At 41.1% G+C, this 17,803-nt stretch overlaps 1 protein-coding gene across 3 annotated transcripts in view; it reads right to left on the bottom strand.

Moving 5' to 3' along the window:
* Nucleotides 1-17,803, bottom strand: part of MAD1L1 (mitotic arrest deficient 1 like 1) — a 372,656-nt gene that overhangs the window by 246,695 nt on the left and 108,158 nt on the right. For all 3 annotated transcript variants that reach the window (XM_054842372.1, XM_054842373.1, XM_054842374.1), the window contains one exon: nucleotides 12,584-12,728. In XM_054842372.1, coding sequence (XP_054698347.1) covers nucleotides 12,584-12,728 — 145 coding nt within the window. The remainder of the gene's footprint in view (nucleotides 1-12,583; nucleotides 12,729-17,803) is intronic.

Here is a 17,803-nt window from a genome sequence, read left to right as displayed (position 1 = left end):
TTAACACCACACATGACAAATTCATGTGCATAGATATTACATAAGAAAAATGTTGGCTAGCATAAAAGGCGGGGGTGGGTTAAATAGCTTTCTCGGGTTTTTTAATCATTTCTTTGGTAGAAAAGATTTCATTTAAAGCCTTTAAGTGTGATGAACATGCTCCATTATGAACAACTCACTGAGCTACCTGTGAACTGCACCTCTGTGACAGTTACACCACAGGGATGAGCAGAATCAGACACTCAGCATCTCTTGTTGTAGCTCACACGTTGGAAGAAGAAACGGCCACTAAACTGAGTGGTACTTTTCTGCTCAGGAGCGGAGAGGGTTAGGTTAGAGGCATGTGAAAGCAGGCAGCTCTCTGCAGAAGGCAGTCACCAGGGCCGTTCAGCAAAGCTGTGCCTGGATGGGACACTGAGGCACAGCAGGAGGAACGTACAGCTGCTGCTCTTCCCCGGTGTTTGTGGAGAACAAGTAACGGCTCTGAGAAAATTAATAGCTTTGTGGCTCTAAATTGGGAGGGAAAGGGGGAAAAAAAAGCAGATGAGTTGCTTGGTATTTTGCTCAAAGCAAAGAAGAGCTGAGATTTACTTAAAGGACTGGCAGAGTAAACTGGAGGTAGGAAAGAAACTGCTTCCAGGGAGCCCCTCCAAGGCAGCGGTGGCAGAGGTCACCCCCACCCCAGCCCCTGCCTGGAGGCTTTGGGCCATGCGGGCTGAGCCCCTGCAGTGTCCTGCGTAGAATGGGTATGGGGGAGGATGATGGTCGGGGTTACAGCAGGTTAAAACAGGGAGTGGGAGTACCTGGAGAAAGTATTGCCACTTGTCCATGTTTACTTCACGCAAAAGGTCAAAAATTCTCTCACATGGTGGTTTTTATTTTTAAAAAACAACCTAGTGTGGTTCACAAGCATTTTTTCCCCCAGCACCAAATGCTTACATATGCTATCTTAATAAACATCTTCACGTTGGAGAGGGATAAAAGGCATTTTGGTTTGATTTCATTATATTTCCTGAAATTGCTTTTTTCTTCCTGCATTTTCTCCTTGCCATTCAGTTGTGGTGGCCCTCACAAAGGGATAATGCAATAACACTTCTGACAAGGTCAGCTTTCCAATAACTTTGCAAATGGCATTTCCCAATGACAAAACAAGCGCAGCTTTTCTTCTTTTGTAATTAATATAACAGAAATGTCAACCTGGAAAGTTGGTCTCCAAAGGTAGTATGTTATCAACAGAAAAATTTTTTTTTTTTTTAAAGCTAGAAAGTGTTTCCTTATCTGTAAAACTGAAAATACTATTTACATAGTAGAACTACTGCTATAAATGCAAAACATAAAATTTCTGCAGCTTATGTACTTGTCTGAAAAAACAGCAACTGGAGAGAGGAAGAGTTAAATTGCTTAAATCGCTAACTCAGACACTAGATCATTTTGAGAACTGCACATTCGTTTTGCATATTCATTTTGCACGTGCCCTGTAGAAGCACACAGCTCTATGCTATGTGCACATACTGAAAGAAACGTTACTTCACATCCACGCTTATCTTTAACTTAATCACGTGTTTAATGCACAGAATTAGCCTTCCCAGCTACTCTCCCATCCACATAAGCAATAACAACCAGCTGTTGGTCCTGGACCTAGCTATAACCTGTGTGTCTCCCGTGTGAGGCAGAGAAGAAAGGGTGTGGGAGCAGGGACTCTTCCAACTGCTTCTCCCCGCGAAAGGAAGCCCCTGTTGCTCAGAGGGAGAAAGGGAATAAGAGCATCTCCTCTCTCCCTGGAAGGGGAATGCATTCTTGGCACTGGGTCACAGAAGGACATGGAGGCATCGTCCCATGGAGGTTGAGCCCACAGGGCTTTGGGTACACCCCGTCTCCCTCAATCCAAACCTACGTGCTATACAGTCAGGTAGGTCAAAGCTCTACCTAGGACCTGCTGCTTGTTGGAGTCTGAATCTCTCTTTCAAATACACACAAGAACACCCGAGTCCTGTCATCCAATTCTTTCTATATTTAGTTTTTACAGTTCCTTACAGGCACTCAGGACAAGCGAACGTGAGCTTCAGAGTGCCATCAGCAGGGTGGAGAAAACTGAACAGAGGGAGCTGCTCATCTTCGGTGGAGCTAAGGGAGTTGGGGGAAGAGTATTCAGCTGCAGCAAAACAACAGATCTTGCAGTTACGGCATGGGCTGTCACAGGAAATTAGCAGAATGCAAATTTTTCTGTGAAAAATATTTGCCATCGATGTCAAACCCAGCCCTCCAGGTGTTCGCAGCTCCTAGGCACAAGATCAGCACAAACCTTCTCAAACACTCGCAGAAAAGTGATCAGTTTAAAAACACTCCCCCCTTCAATTACTTTCACTTCAACCACTTTGTCTCAATTCCCTATACACAGTCTCGTGGCACCCAAAGTAACAGTGACTAGAAGACCAAGAAGGGTGTAGTCTCCGCTTCCCTCAGCGCTGCACGCAGGAGCGAGTACCTGGGATGGTACGGCACTGGAGTAAGCACATTTCACTTCCTACCGACCCAAGACAATAGTAAGCAAAGGGACACATTTGCTGGAATCCTTACACAATTCTTCTTCACTACCCAAAGAAAGTAAGGAGATGTAGACACAACTACAGACAGACACATTTAAACATTGCTCTGGCCCTGTTTCCCTACACTTAAAAAGCAGCTTGGACACCCTATAGGGTTGCAGGATTTTCCTACATACAACCTCTACAAATCATAAGACTCACAAAAATAGTTCTCTTCCTCCTGATGGGAAGTTAACGTCATCCTGATGTAAAAAGCTTATCTTCTTTTCCTGTCTCATGCCTACACTTTGTTTACCTATTAATCCCCTTCCAAATTCCTGAGTTCGAAAAAGGTAGTGATATTTCTGGGGAAATCCTGAGGCTCTGGATTCATACAGAGGGAAAAGTAAGCCTCAGTTCCCCCACTGCCACAAATTGCTTCCACCCAAACAGGGTCATTTATGGTTAACGGTTCTTCACAGGTCCTGGTCTAGATGGCCTGCACAATTATTAAAAAAAAAAAAAAAATAGCAGATGTCCTGTATATTGAGAAACTTGTAATATAATAATCTCATTACATCAATCAGAATTCATTAATTGAAACTAGATCAATTCTTAAAATTTGCTATAGTTTCTATTAAATAATGTTGCTGTCTCTATCTGAAATACTACCTCAGCAAATGTGCTCATAAAATAGGGAACAGTTGATTTCTCCTCAATACAACAAATCATGGGTCAAAGGCCATTTCAACACTGCTTCAGAAAAACTCATTTGACTTCTAATATATTCATCAACTTAAGCAATGCTTGACCTGAGATGTTGTGAACATGCATTGAACAAAATAGTTAGTACTGCATGATACCGTGCCAGGAGCAATCCAAAACTCCTTAATTCTCCAGACAGTCCTTCGGTTTTATAAAGATTTTGGGTCTTCATTTGAAAGGATGCTCAGAGTGACTGGTGTCTGAGTAGTGCAGCTGTTCTTACCAGAGGCTCACATCACATGTTGAAATAAGCTACTGTGCAATTACTTAATTATCTCTCTCTCCTATCCTTTAAAAAAAATCCACTGCAATTCAACTTGAAGCAAACCCAGTTAATCCAGTTTTATGACTGAGAATTAAAACAGAGAGAAGTCAGAGATTCAAAGCTGCAGTTCTTGTGGCAATACCACTGCTCTAAGAGGCACAGATATTAATGCCTTCAAACCGTAAGTATTTGAGGAACAAAGAAATGCAAAACCCCCTTTTTTTGCAGCTTATCCTTGCTAGTATTTAAAAGCCTGCTGTTCAGAAACCCTCAGTCCCTTCCCCTGTCCTTGGATGCCACCCAAGCCCGTGCCCAGCTACCTCACTCGGCCACCTCTTACTGTTCGCCTTTCCCTTGCTTGCGAGGCGCAGAAGTGAGGTTTGTTCTGCCCGACTTCCCTTAACAAGAACTCCCTCATTTCGCCCATCCATCTTCCCACTTGCTTCTCTGCCATATCCGCTCGACCATCCTTCATAATTCAGGGCTGAGGAGCACAGGAATAAATGTTACAGCACACGCATCAAGGGAACTATAACTTTGAATTACCTGACCTGAGTGAGTTTAAATTCTCAGCCATAACATTGGATTAACCTAATTTCTTTTTATTGAATATTTTACCTTTAGAAGTCCTACAGCCCTTTCTCTCAGAGAAATACGAGAACTGAAGGTCAAATAAATTCTTTTATGGCTATATTTCTAATTTTCATAATCTAACCTCTTAGCATTGAGCATTAATATCTAGTGGTGGTAGGACAAAGCAGAATCTAGTCAGTATTCTGGGAGAAAAGATCACATTTCTATAGCACTTCAAAAATACCTTGTAAAATAACACATAACTTTTAACTTTGCTGCATATACCGAATTGTTATAATTTTTTTAAAAACTCTCTAAACACCTTGCTTAAATAGAAATTATGTCAGACATAACATCAGTAAGAATACAGAGGCCGTCCTTGTGCCTCCACCTCAAAAGCATCAGACACAAAGATAGTAATGAACACCGTATTTTTATCATTACAAGGTTTACCAGATACATAAAAAGGCAAGAGAAAGAATTACACAGAACTGATTCCCCAAAAAATTGCTAAGGTAATTTTTATGAGCTCTTTCATGCTTCTAAAAGGGAAAGGGAAGCAAGGCCCACGAGTCAATTCATCTTCTGCCTCCAGGCTGGTCATTTGAAACTAACATTCACTATTTCCATGTTGAAAGCCCGCAGGTGACTAAGCTCGACTCTAACAAAGCACATCACCTTCATACTGCTGTGGGACAAATTCCTGTAGGTACCCGTACAGGTAGACAAAGAGGTAGAACATCCAAAGTCAGCGAAAACGTGAATTTACCCACTAGCTATGAAGAATTAGGGCAACACCAGCTCAAGAGCAAAAGATCCCACTGGAGGGGATCCAAGGGAAAGCAAGAAGGTAAGGGCAGACCCTGCTCCCAAACATCTCCAGTGCTCACACCAGCAAACGAACTCGGTCATCTCAGATCCGGAGATCTCTTCAGCAGAAGCAGACCCAAATGCAGACTGATAAGTCATAAACTAAAGGAACCTCTTTAGGCTTTGAAAAGTCACTTTGGACCAGGATAAGGAAGTGAGAACTCAACAACTCTGCTACTTTCTTCACTGAGTAAAAAGAGCAAGTAGTAAACCTATGACCAAATCAGGCAAAGGAAGTAAGTTAATGTCAAACAAAGAAAACCAAGCAAAAGAGAAGCATACTTTTTTCTGGGAGCCCGTGCCAGAAAACATGCATTTCTCCTGTCTTTCAGGAATCTGCAAATCTCACTTAAGAAACAGTACTGTTTTCTGGTTTAGTTTCAAGATACTTCCTCCTCCCAAATGGTCTTTGTGCACTGCTTTGAAACTACTACGGACAGCCTCTTGTCCAACACATCGATTTCAGCTCTCCTTATTCATTCTTTAGAGACAGATTCTGCAATTGTATTAGCAAATGATATTAGCAGATCTCGTGGAACAGCCTGTTTCAAAGGAAAATGGCTTGTACTCACTTTATTCTGGAAGACAATTTCCATTTGCTTAATATAGTCATGATATTTTACTGAGGTAATTATACTCTTAGCTATCAGTAACAATTAAACCCTTAGACTGAGGTTGCTTAATAAAGGTCTCAAAATAAATAACACATTCCAAACACAATATTTTAAAATGTCAAGCATGCAAATAAGATCTTGTAATGAATATAACGAAGCATCAAGTATAAATCAGCACAAAGTTAGTCTGTCATTGTACAAATCTCTGCAAAAATTGCCATTAGAGTACTGTGGGATTCTGATCAGCATGCTGCAGAAAGGGCAGCGCAGGCACCGCCGATGAAACCATTTCATTGAATGTTATGACTGGTTCATGAAAAAGGCAGGGTGAAGCCACCAACACTGCTGCATTTCTATAGTTGCCGAGCTGCATGATTTGCATAATGCAGTCCAGACTGTGGTGAGGAGGATAAAATTTATATTTCTTCTTTTGTATTTTCTGTATAGCAACTTCTATGAAAACTAGAGTAGGACCATACCATTACAAGCTAAATAAGACCCAGAAGCAGACAAATTAGGGGGTACAAAGGAGAAAAATCACCCTCAAACTTTTGAGATCTAGAGATATTTGAAACAAGGTCAATAGATCCCAGAAAGCTGTTACATACAGCAGGTGGGAGCATAGCATAAAGGTCCTTACCATGCAGACAGCAAGATGATTAAGAAAGGCGAAGTAGACCAGTAAAAGACATTTAAAAAAGAACAGACGGGAAAAGTGTTGTCAGAATAAATATTTGCAGAATCTCCTTGTACAGCATCCATTGCAGGCAAAGAGTGGTACAGCACATTACCTCCAACGCTGCTATATTTGGGAGGCAGCTGCCCGAGCTCCAGAAGGTGGTTAGGTGGACCAGGACTAAAACATGACACAGTAAGTAACTGGAAGAAGTTACTCAAAAAAATCACAACAAATTTGGGTTATACAGGGGAAAAAAAACTTCCTAGTGTTAAATCATCCCAGAACTCTTTCCCTGAAGCATGTTCACCTCACAAGACACAAGGCTGTCAGAAACCAACAAAAGCAAACACAAAACGTGCTATTTCCTCAACCCCAACAGAAAATGTCTACATCCAACCCCCAAATCTTGCTTTCTCCTCACAAAACTTAGCACGCTTTATCCAGAAATCCAGATGCTCCCGCATAAACCACGAACACGGAGCCCAACAACCACCCTGCATCAGCCTGAACTCGGGATCAATGGAACACCAGCTAACAGAGGGGAGATGTTTCATAAAAGCATCTACCTCATCTCTGACTTATTAGTCCTCATCCTTTAAAAAAGACACCCTACAAGAGGAGTCTGGGAATTAAAATTCATTATGTTACTGGACACTAACTCAGCAGAGACCTGTTCAAACCCCATACTCCACAGGCAGCAGTTACTTCTTTCTCTCTGTCCCACAGCAGTTAATGATCTTCTCTCTTCCCTTGCTATCACCCCCCTCCGCCCATAACCACCAATCACCTTTTCTCTGAAATCATTTAACTGATTAATATAATCAAGTTAAAATTAAAGGGAACTGTGCTCAATCTAAAAGGTTGTTGAGTCTCTTTCAACCACAGCATGCCCTGTCTCCCCTCTTCTCAAGCGTGCAGGATGATGTAGTAAGTACCACCTCACCCAACAACACTTGCCTTGCTGAATCACAGAAGAGGGAGTAGTGGAATCGCTTTAAAATGTATTTATTTGCAGGCATAAAAAGGAAGATAACTTCCACTGGTTTATAAAAATCCACGAAGGGGAGACACAGTGAGCAGAGGGAAAGGATTAGCAAGGGTCAGGCTGACTGCAGTTAACAATCGTGCGGAGAGTGGCAGCACAGCTGGTGATGCATGAGTAATGGCGCTGCTTAAATGACATACACGGAGTCATGAAGTGGACTGAAGGAAGGAAGAAGCATCATATCATAACAGCCAGGGAAAAGCATTCAACGCTACTAATAACACAGAGGAGCGGCTCAGTTCTGCCCCAAAGCCGTCCGTGCTACCTGGAGGCAGAGCACGGGGTGTGATACACAAAAGAAGGTCTGTTGCAAGGCATGTGTTTGCCAGAGGGGAGGTTTTTATTGCTACTCAGTGCAATATTGAGGGCAATATTTAAAGCTAATTTTTTACATATCCCAGGAAAAGAGTTAATTCACCTTCTTCACTGAACCCCCAGAACTTTAAGATCCTTCCTTGCGCTTTAAAATTATATACCTCCTAAGAAAAAACATAATGTAGGACCCAATATGACAGAGAAACCATCACCATTATTTTAAATCTTTACTGATTACAAAACAAAGCAGATGGCAAATCAAGTCATGAACTCTGCATCTGCCATGCTTAATGAACAGTTTAATTACCTAGTCCCATTTCTGATGCATCTCTGCCATTCTTGGCTCTGGGAATCACTTATATACTTCACACCGACTCTTGCAAAGATATCTCCAGGAACACGTGGTATGAACAGTCAGCTGGAGTTGGTTAATCAATACTTGTTTAATCTCCAACTTTTATGGTGCTGGCCTAAATTATGTCTCAATAGAAACAGATTTCCTATCATATCACATGAGCTGGTTGAAAGCTCAGAAAACAAATTGAAATTTTTCAGCCTCTTCTCTGGGCAGCAGAGTACCCAAAGGCAGACAAATGCACAGACGGGAAATAAACACAGCAAAACAACAACGTCCAGTACAATCAGATTAATTCATTTGCTGCGTTATGCCTTATACAAGAGTAAGGGATGCAATTAGGACAGTGTACATTCACAAGGTCTACAATTTGAGAAGCAAATTGGACTCATTTGGGATAAGTTACAAAAAGTAACTGAAATTGGGCTTCACATTTTGACTTCTTGCTCATGCAAAGAGGCAAGAGCTTCCCATGAAGGATCAAACACCAGCTGCAAGCAAGCGGGGCATTCGGTCTCTGGCCAAATCCACTGCATGTGCTACAGACTGTTCCTACTCACTACGTCCACCAGCTCTGTGCACAGAACAACACTGAACTGCAGGAGAAGAGACTGGCAGGTCTGAACCAAAACAGCAGCTAAATACCAAATATAGCTAAGGGCTGATCGCAACCAGGTAAAATCACATGAGGAGAGGGTAGAGGTGAAAACCTATGAAGATCCGTGCAAGCCACGTTTTGGCCCTCCACATCCGAAGGCTTTGGGAATCCTTCAGTGTGCCGTCAGTGCTTTTCTCCAACCTCACTTCTGCTGCACAAAGTCCATTTGTGCCTCCTGAAACAAATAGACCAGAGCTTTGTTTCCATTAAATAATGACTCAATCAGCTGCTTGCACTCAGATAAGGATTTTCAGAAAGGGTTTTTCATTTTGAGAGACCTACACATCATATAAAATTTCCTAAGAGATTGATGGTTTAGTGGTGGACTTGGCAGTGCTAGGTTAATGGCTGGACTTGATGATCTTAAAGGTCTTTTCCAACCAAAATGATTCTATGATTCTAAATTTTAGCCACTCAGTGGCAGAATTGACTGTTTTTAATAAGCCTACTTGATAAACAAAGACAGGAGTAGTGTGCAAAGCTCTCAGAAAAAGAGAAATACTCACAACCTTAAGGATAACACAAAAGTCAAATACAAAACTGTGTAGGTAAACATGGCATTCAAAGCCAATACAGCAGTAAATCAAACAAGAAAAAGGGCAGAGGTGGACTAGGTCTTTCCCCAGCATTTCAGATATCTCCCACTACTGCTGTATCGGATCAGAACCACCTCAGGTAATAAAGGAAAGATTAAAGATTTCCTTAAAACTCTGAGCAAAGCCAAAGCAAAAAGACAGCACAACAGACAGCGAACCCAGTCAAGTGGATTTCGAAAAGAGCGAGTGAATACATCCCTGCAAACATCCATTTATTGTTCATCACCTTAAGTGAACAGAGTGACACTCCAGGAGATATCTTCAAGCCATCAATGTCTGAAAACCTCTAGGGTGTCCAAATCTAGTCTTATGTTTCACTGAAAACATGTAGATCAGAAAACTTCAGCACTACCCAGATTTACAAGGACATATGGGGGAAAGTAATCAACTAACATGTTCTAAACAGCAGTTTGTCAACAGGAATAACCAGGACGCAGCTCCTATGCCAGTACACTGTCAGAGGGGGGACTGATAGGGCTGGACCACTGCACCAGTATGTCAAAGACTGGAGAACACTGTTCTTCAAGTCTGCCACGGAAGAGAGATTTGTAGTGGCTCACTGAAGTATCCCAGACTGACAATTGTGCCAATTCCAAGCAGTAAACCAACTGGAAAGGCCCAAGCAAGGTCAAGAAAGCCCAGAAGAAGCAAATGAGGCAAGGAAGCAGGCAATGGAGGGAGAAGTTAAATGCACTGAAATGGAAATATGAGAGCAACCAAGAACGACAGAGACTGTGGCAAGTAGAAAATGAACAAGACTGAACAAGTGAGACAGGCAATCTGTGAAAGCCAAAGAGTATTGCTTGAATCTTGAGGAAAAAATTCAATAGCCATAAAGCAAGCTGAGAAGGAATCAGACTGGCAAAGCAAGTACCTCCTGAAGAGAGCACGTTTGCTGCTAAAATATTAGGTACTGCTGTTATCAAATGAAGACCAGCTTATGGTTTTCTATTGATCTTTTCAAACATATTCAAGACCTGAGACTTCCAGGTTACAATTGGAGCCCAAAGAAAGGATAGCTGTTCCTGCATTAAACTTGCACTGTTAAACACATCTGATGCCTTTCAATCCTTATTTGCTCAGCATAGAGGAACAGATTCACTGTCCTACTAGAGGGTCAAATATACACAAATGCAAAAATCACACTATCAAAAGCAATAGCAATTCAATCATATATATAATAGTCTCCCCCAAATTAGATTTTCACAGTCCTATTTAACAAGACAAAGATTCAATAGAGAGAGCTCATCTTTTCCATTCTCAAATTACATAGAAGCACACTGTACTACTGATGCCACTAATTAGATGATTAAATATCATTCTAGGTGATATGCTTTCAATGTAAAATAATTATTTTTAACAGGCAATATATTTGCTCAATCTCATTTTAAATCACAATATCATACTTTTTTAATTAAATGAAATTCCTTATGATTTTGCATGAGAAGAGCAACCAGCGGGAGAAACAGTGCCCAGGATAGATTGCCCAAGTACCATAATGCGTGTACTTCTTCACAAAGGACCCCGAGCATTCTCTGGATGGAATATAAATTTTCAGAGAACAGCCAAGTCTTTATTCCTTTAAAACAGGTCAGTTGAGGAATCATTCAGCACACTGAAAACTTCCACTGTCAAACCACAAGTTTATTTGCCATGGTCTGATGAAGGACATTTCCAACTTTTCCTCTATTCCTCTTCAGGGGGAGGATAAGCAGGGTAGCAAACAAAGCAAGGGCTCTATCTTTCTATATAAATTAGGGTACAATCCATTACGTGACAAAGTACTGTTGTCTTTTTGTCCAGTACTTAAAGAAAAGTAATGCTATTTTGTGATCCACGACAAAATATGTTTCTGCTGAGGACTGAAAATAAGTTAACAAAGGGAATATTTTAGAAACCATCTGAGAAACTTCCTTCAGGGCTGAGCAGCCTGGTACTACGCTAGATAGCCGAGAAGGTTATAAAGGAAGGATTTTTATCAGGTTCAGTATCCACCTGTGTCATGTCCAGCCATGCCAGTACCAAACTAGAACAGGATGGAGGGCTGTCTGCTGCTGGGGGTATCAGAAAGACTGAGAAGAAGAGATGCCTTTTCTGTTTCCATGGAGAGGGTTTGGTCCATCCACTCTGACTGCAGTGCCTGCCTCAGCGTGAAGCAGAAGGAACTGCTGTCATTTTCTTCTTCTCACTTATGTGACTCTCCATGGCATCAAATTCTGCAGCCAGAAGATCTGATAGAATATCCTCTTGTAAAGGGGTTGCTCCATGCTTCAATAAGCCCTGCTCACCACACCATATATCACAGCTTCTTTGGCTCAACAGTGATAACAGAATTACACAGAATTGGGTGCAGCACAATTAAACCCAATGAAAATGCTTTAGCTGACACCAAACATTAAAGCCTAAAGCACAAGCAACAGAACAGCTCTTTTCCCTCTTGCTCAGACACTTCCATACCAGCATCTTTCCTCCGCATACAGAGTGACATGGCTGGCAGCCTCTCACGTGGTCTAACTACTTGAGTCTGACCTCATGCACGCATATAAGCTCACTTCAGTGAGCAGCTTTATCACGTCAGGGAGATTGCTCAGATGAGTCAAGTTTTGTAAGGAGTATTCTTGGAAAGTGAAGTAACTATCATTCTGACTATAGAGAATTATTATTCCCTTTGGGAAAGGGCACTCTCAGAATTTAATACAAAGTTTTCAATGCTCTACAGACTTCTAAATTATTGTATAGAATTTCATCACGAGAGCATACCTGATATAGGATAATGCAGACTTCTTTGATATATCCTATAGAAAGAATCTTAAAACGTATTTTCAATTTACTGGTCTAGTGCCTACCATTACATTCGAACAGACTTTCGGCGTAAGAGGAAGGCAAATCTCTTACTCTCTGTAAATTGTTTTTCCACAGGAACAGTTGACAAGGTGCCGTCGTTTCGTTCTCTTTAGGAAAGGAGGCGATGCAGCCAAAGCCATTATAAATTCCCTTCAGTGGCTCAAAACACTCTAGCGACAACATGATTCAATTCTCTGCCCTCGCACAAATGCCAAGTCTGAGACGCAGTCACGTATCACCAACACAGCATGAGCCCAGATGGGGGGAGCACTAGCAAAGCCTTAGGATGTACTAGTACTTCTATTCTAACACAGCCCTAAAGACAAGTTTCATGTCTCTTATAGCACCCACTATGCAAAGACCCCATAGCAACTTTGTAGTACCAGTTACAGAGGTGAACAACGAAGAAACGGCAAGGACTGCACCTGGAGGAAAGAAATAAGGACATGGGCTTTTCCAAACGTTATCTAGGAACTCACCTTCGTGAGTAGCAGTACGCGTTTCTGCAGCCGTCTGACCAGCGCTTCGTGCTGCTCACGCTTCTTCTTCTCATCCAAGAGCTGGCTCTGAATCCGTAGTATTTCTTCCTGTAGCTGCTGCCGGGCCTTCTCCAGTATTCGGGCACTAAAAACGATAATACAGACCCGTGAAATCTTGACCACTGCCTGTTAGTCAGATCAGAAAAATCTGAGAGGAGAAGCATCACCACGATACCAGGACACCGGGGCTGGTGCCATTTCATCTTAAGGCTGCACCACTGGAAGCCGAGCAGCTGCAGTCTCATTATCAGCTGTTCTCAGAAAAAGATATGAGAGAAGAACCATCCTAGTGACAGCCTTCTTGTTCAGCACGAGACAATTACTGGAACCTCACATATACAAAGCATTTAAACAATTGCATATCTATTTCAAAATCAACCAGTTTGCCTTTGAGAAGATGACTTGTTTTCAACAAACGATGCACAATCTTGGGTTCTACTGTATCTTTTAATCTTTCTCTAACAAAGTAGAAGTGAAACTGAGGTTTAATATGATCTGCTTTGACGGACAGATAATACTCAGCAAGTAATTATAGCCACCACCTGCACATTGTTCTTGCCAGCAACCTATATTGGAAGAGAACTGTCTTTTGAGGCCAGGTGATTAGCACTTCTTTTGCAATGTGGACATGATTCTCAATTAAGCCAGAATAGCTTGGTCCCTCTTCTCAGCTCTCTGTGCAGCACGACACGGTGATGCACAATTATCCGTGTATTCCTGGAGATGTTCTTCACGTATGCCCTTCAGGCACTCAGTCTGCTGCTGGGACACTAATGGGCAGCTGTTCCAATGCACTCATCAACCAGCTCATCACGGATCAAGTATGCTGGCAAAGTACTTGATCAATAACAAAATAAGAGTGAAATAATTCTTGTGATTGTTAAGAGTCGGTTCATAATTTAAGTATGACAAATTTATCTGAGACTGCACTAACTTTAAGTATTTAAAGAGTGAGCAGGACATGAAAAAAAGTATTTCACGCAAGTCAAAAACCCTCAAGCAAGCTAGAAAGATCAAACCCAACATCTCTAGCTTGTTCAAGAACAGAAGATCTTTGTTTCTCTGATGCAAAAAACAACACTGGAAAATTTATGAGTGCTTCAGAGGAGTATTCTTTATAATTATAATGAAAAGAAAATAAATAAAACAGCTTTTAAATAAAATAGCACTATTGTTAAGGAACTGTTTAGATAGATCCAAAATGGAACACTGCCTTAAAAGACCCTCTTAGAGTAAATCAATTACATCCTGCACTGCCAGGTCACCAGATTGTACTTTGTGGGAAATTTATGTAGGAATTCACCAAAATCCCCAAGTATCTGTCTCCCCACCTCAAAATCCTCCTCCTTGAAGAAGAATATGCATTTTAAAACACTGAATGAATTAGAAGCCTGTTTAAAACTCTAGTTCAATCAGGAACCATTCACAGACCAATTTAATAATCAGGGACCGTGAAATAGTCTCTTCATTGTTGTATTCAGGTGGGAAAGTTCATCAAGAGGGCTTCAAATCTGCATTTGAAAATGGGTAATTTCGTTACCAGGGCACCACTACTTCCTTGGTTCTGTTTTAATTAATAACTTAAAAAGGGAACCTGTGCCCAACAGCAATATCTATGGTGAATGAACGTGAAGCAATGCCTGCCTTGCGCTGGATGCTCTATTCCTCATTCCAACCTCAGCGAACAACTCAAATTCAGTCTCATGGATACTTAATAGAAAGATTAGCTTTTCCTTATTGAACAATGCAAGGATTCCACAGGATAAAGTAGAGAATCAACTCTTGTTGGATTCTTCAAAATAAATCCATATTAAAAAATTTCCTAGAAGCCAACATCCAAAGACAACCAATAGCAGGTTTGGTCCTGGCATACTGTGAAATATGGGATAAAATTAAGTGGTATAACCGAGACATCAAATGTCACAAGCACATACACGTCACTCAAGAAGTGATTTCTTGCAGTGTACAAACCCCCCATCATTCAGCAGTTAATGTTGCTAAATGACAAAGCTACCCACCACTGCTCTCCAGCCCATCCTTTTGTTGGAGGTTCCCACTTTGCAGCACAGCTACCAAACTCAAGCGTGTGCTCACACCTCCGCTGCTCAGTTCACAGTACAACATCCTACACCTTAACACCCCTTAGGGGGCAGCTTAGGCTGACAGTAATTTCCAGTAGATGGACACAACTTGGGCGACATCTTAAATGGAACAGGAAGATTCATCACGCCATGCCTCTCAAAATCCTAGGCTTAAAAGGCTGATCTCCGGTTCCACAGGGTTTGTACTACAATAGACTTTGCTAAGCTTGTGCTAAGACAGACTTTACACCCGTGCATATGTGCAGCCTACCAAGTTTACAGCCGGTGAGCCTCCAGCACAGGGCAGAACAGATGGGTGAGACCAGGTAACCTCAGCCACTGTCGTCTCAAGATTCGTTAGTTTGTTCAACAATATTCTTTTTTTATGCATAGGGTAAATATAAGTACAAAAACCTCATCAACTGTGTTATAACAAATTAAATTGCACTACAGAAACCTTACTGCAACCATTATTTGATCTATCAAAGAAACTTAGTCCTGATTAGAATCAGAACAGAAGAAAAAATGCAAACATAAGATTAAATACTACAAAACAGCCAGAATCTCACATTTGATTATTGCAAAACATTTTGATAGGACAATGGAGAAATCTTTTTTTCTTAATCTTTCAATATTGTGACCTATTTCTATAAATGCTGAGTGGACTGACAGACTATGATTGAGTTGACATTCACAAACAAAAATGAGATATGTGCTAGGTTTCCTTCTCGAAATAATAAAAAAAAATATTTGAGATTCGCATCTCATGGAGAGAACAGACATTCAGCCACATACACACCTCTCAAACGAGGCTGGAAAATTAGTGTTTTAAAACGTGAGAACAATTAAGCCAAGGGAGACAAACAGATAATTTCCTCAGTCGTTGCATGGTGTTTGGAAAGAACCCCATCATTAGGGTTATATTTCAGCCTCAGATCACATGTGATGTTAATGTAGATAAAATGTAAATGCCAGAGATGTCTCCAAAAGCAGAGACAATACTTCAGCTCTCTGAACTGACTCTGTTACCATCGGTTTCCTTGCTATAAGAAGTGTGAAATTCAACGTTCTTACAACTCTCCACACCATGCCAAAGCAAATTTTTGAGACCGTTTCTTCCTTTCCTAGGACAGATTAATAATTCTTACAGAAACTGCACCGAATACAACATAAACCATCTCAATAAGAAAAAATCCAAAAATAAAGTTATATTCTTCACTGACACAAAACAGGATTTGAAAGTAGGTACCCAGCAGCAAATACCATTAAAGTTAGATGTGGGCACTCTGCTTCCACACTGATGACTTTTCAAAAGTGATGGCTCAATCAAAATGAGCGTTAAAAAAAATAAAATAAAATAAAATAGGCCCAAAGTTCTCCATTCAACATAAGCTTGGAGAACTGGAATTTTTTAAAATCTGTGCAAGTTCAAAGTAAACCTTTTAAGCCTTAAAAAGAAAAAGTCATTTCTGTTTATCAGCCTATTAATGTTCCTTGTTCCACATCCCAGTGAATGAGATGCCAACATCTTTCTGTTCTGAGCTGCTGAGACTCTTCATCTTTTGCTCTTCCCTTCTGTAATCCACTTCAATGTAATCTTAATGATAAAACTTCATTTTCCAGAATGTTCTTTGAAAAACTGAGAACAATAATGGCAGAGAGCAAATGCTGAAGCTATAAGATACATTTTAATAATCTCCTTCAAAAAATTACAAAAGCAGCTGACAGCTTTATTTTTTTTCCCTCCAATGATCCATAAAACATTATTTTAATCATTCCATCCTTTCAGTAGCCAAGTTACCACCTCAGAGACACTAAAAAAATAACAGGGAAAGCAAACAAGATGCCAGAACCAGCCTATATATCAACCTGAGAGGAAAAAAAAAAAAAAAAAAAAGAGGTCCACAGCAGCACAGAGTCAATTAGAAGAGCAACACTGTCTGGGTCATGTTGCAGCTCGGAGAAGATGAGACACTTGCATGTACCACGGCCAACTGTCAGAAACAACGATCACATCAAAGACAAAGCACCGAAAACCAGGGAGCGTGGATGGGAAGAACACTGAAGATGCGCAAAGGGAAAACATGATGACAGTGCTATTGCACGTATATAACAAAAAAGAAACACGCTGCAACTATCAACATCTTCGTGACAGAGTCCAAAATAAAAAGGTTAGCACACAAGCTAATGAGGCAAAAAGGAGCAAGGGAAATTGTTTTGTAGCGAGACATTTGGATGAAAAAAAGCACACCCATTCCCGAGGCTTGACAACTTGCAGCCTTCTCAACGTACCTACAGAGTACACACAAAGAGATAAACCACACTGGAAACTGAGAAACAGCGAGCTCCAACAAAAATGTTCTTTTTCATTCCAGTTGTTCTCCCCCACTTTTTATAAGCCAACACAAAGGCATAAGTAACAACAGGGTAACTCCAGCATGTCTTCATAGTGTCCGGTGGATAGCAGGAGAACGTCCCTGTCCATGCCTTCCCTCAAGGCTCCTTCCAACCTCCAGTTTGTGACGTAGACTTCTTCCCCCTCAGGCTCTGGCTAACCTGCCACGACAGAAACCACCATCATCTGGGATGGGAATTAAAAAGGAAAAACAGAAGGGAGATGATGATGACCAGAACAGTCTGACACAGAAAAGAAAAGGTAGGGCTTGGCAAAACAGAAAAAATGTCCACCTTATGTTAAAAAGGAAAAAAAATGACCCATTATAAAAAGCTGCGGAAAAGATGGATGGGAGCTCTAAGAATGCTACTGCAGAATGGAGCTGCCGAAACTAATAACTTAAGGCAGGTAAACTAGAAAAACAAGCATCAGGAAGGAGGACGATTATTTCAGTGCTACAAGTATTTCAGCTCAAAAGTCAAAGGTTTGGGTGCTAACTTTTATTAAAATAAGATTTTTTGGCATCTTATTCTGCTTCCTTTCTTCTTCACATGCAGAATTGTGAACATACTGAAGCAGCAGCATCCATCCCTGCTCTCCAACCTGTGCACAAGCGGGAACTGTGGAGGCCAACTTTGCCACGTATCTGTATTTGGTTAGTACATTTACAAGGAGCAACGACAC

The sequence above is a fragment of the Grus americana genome, chromosome 15 (assembly GCF_028858705.1).
Source record: "Grus americana isolate bGruAme1 chromosome 15, bGruAme1.mat, whole genome shotgun sequence".
NCBI lineage: Eukaryota > Metazoa > Chordata > Aves > Gruiformes > Gruidae > Grus > Grus americana.
The sequence above is the reverse complement of the archived record's forward strand: the minus strand, read 5'-3'. Positions and strand labels throughout refer to the sequence as shown.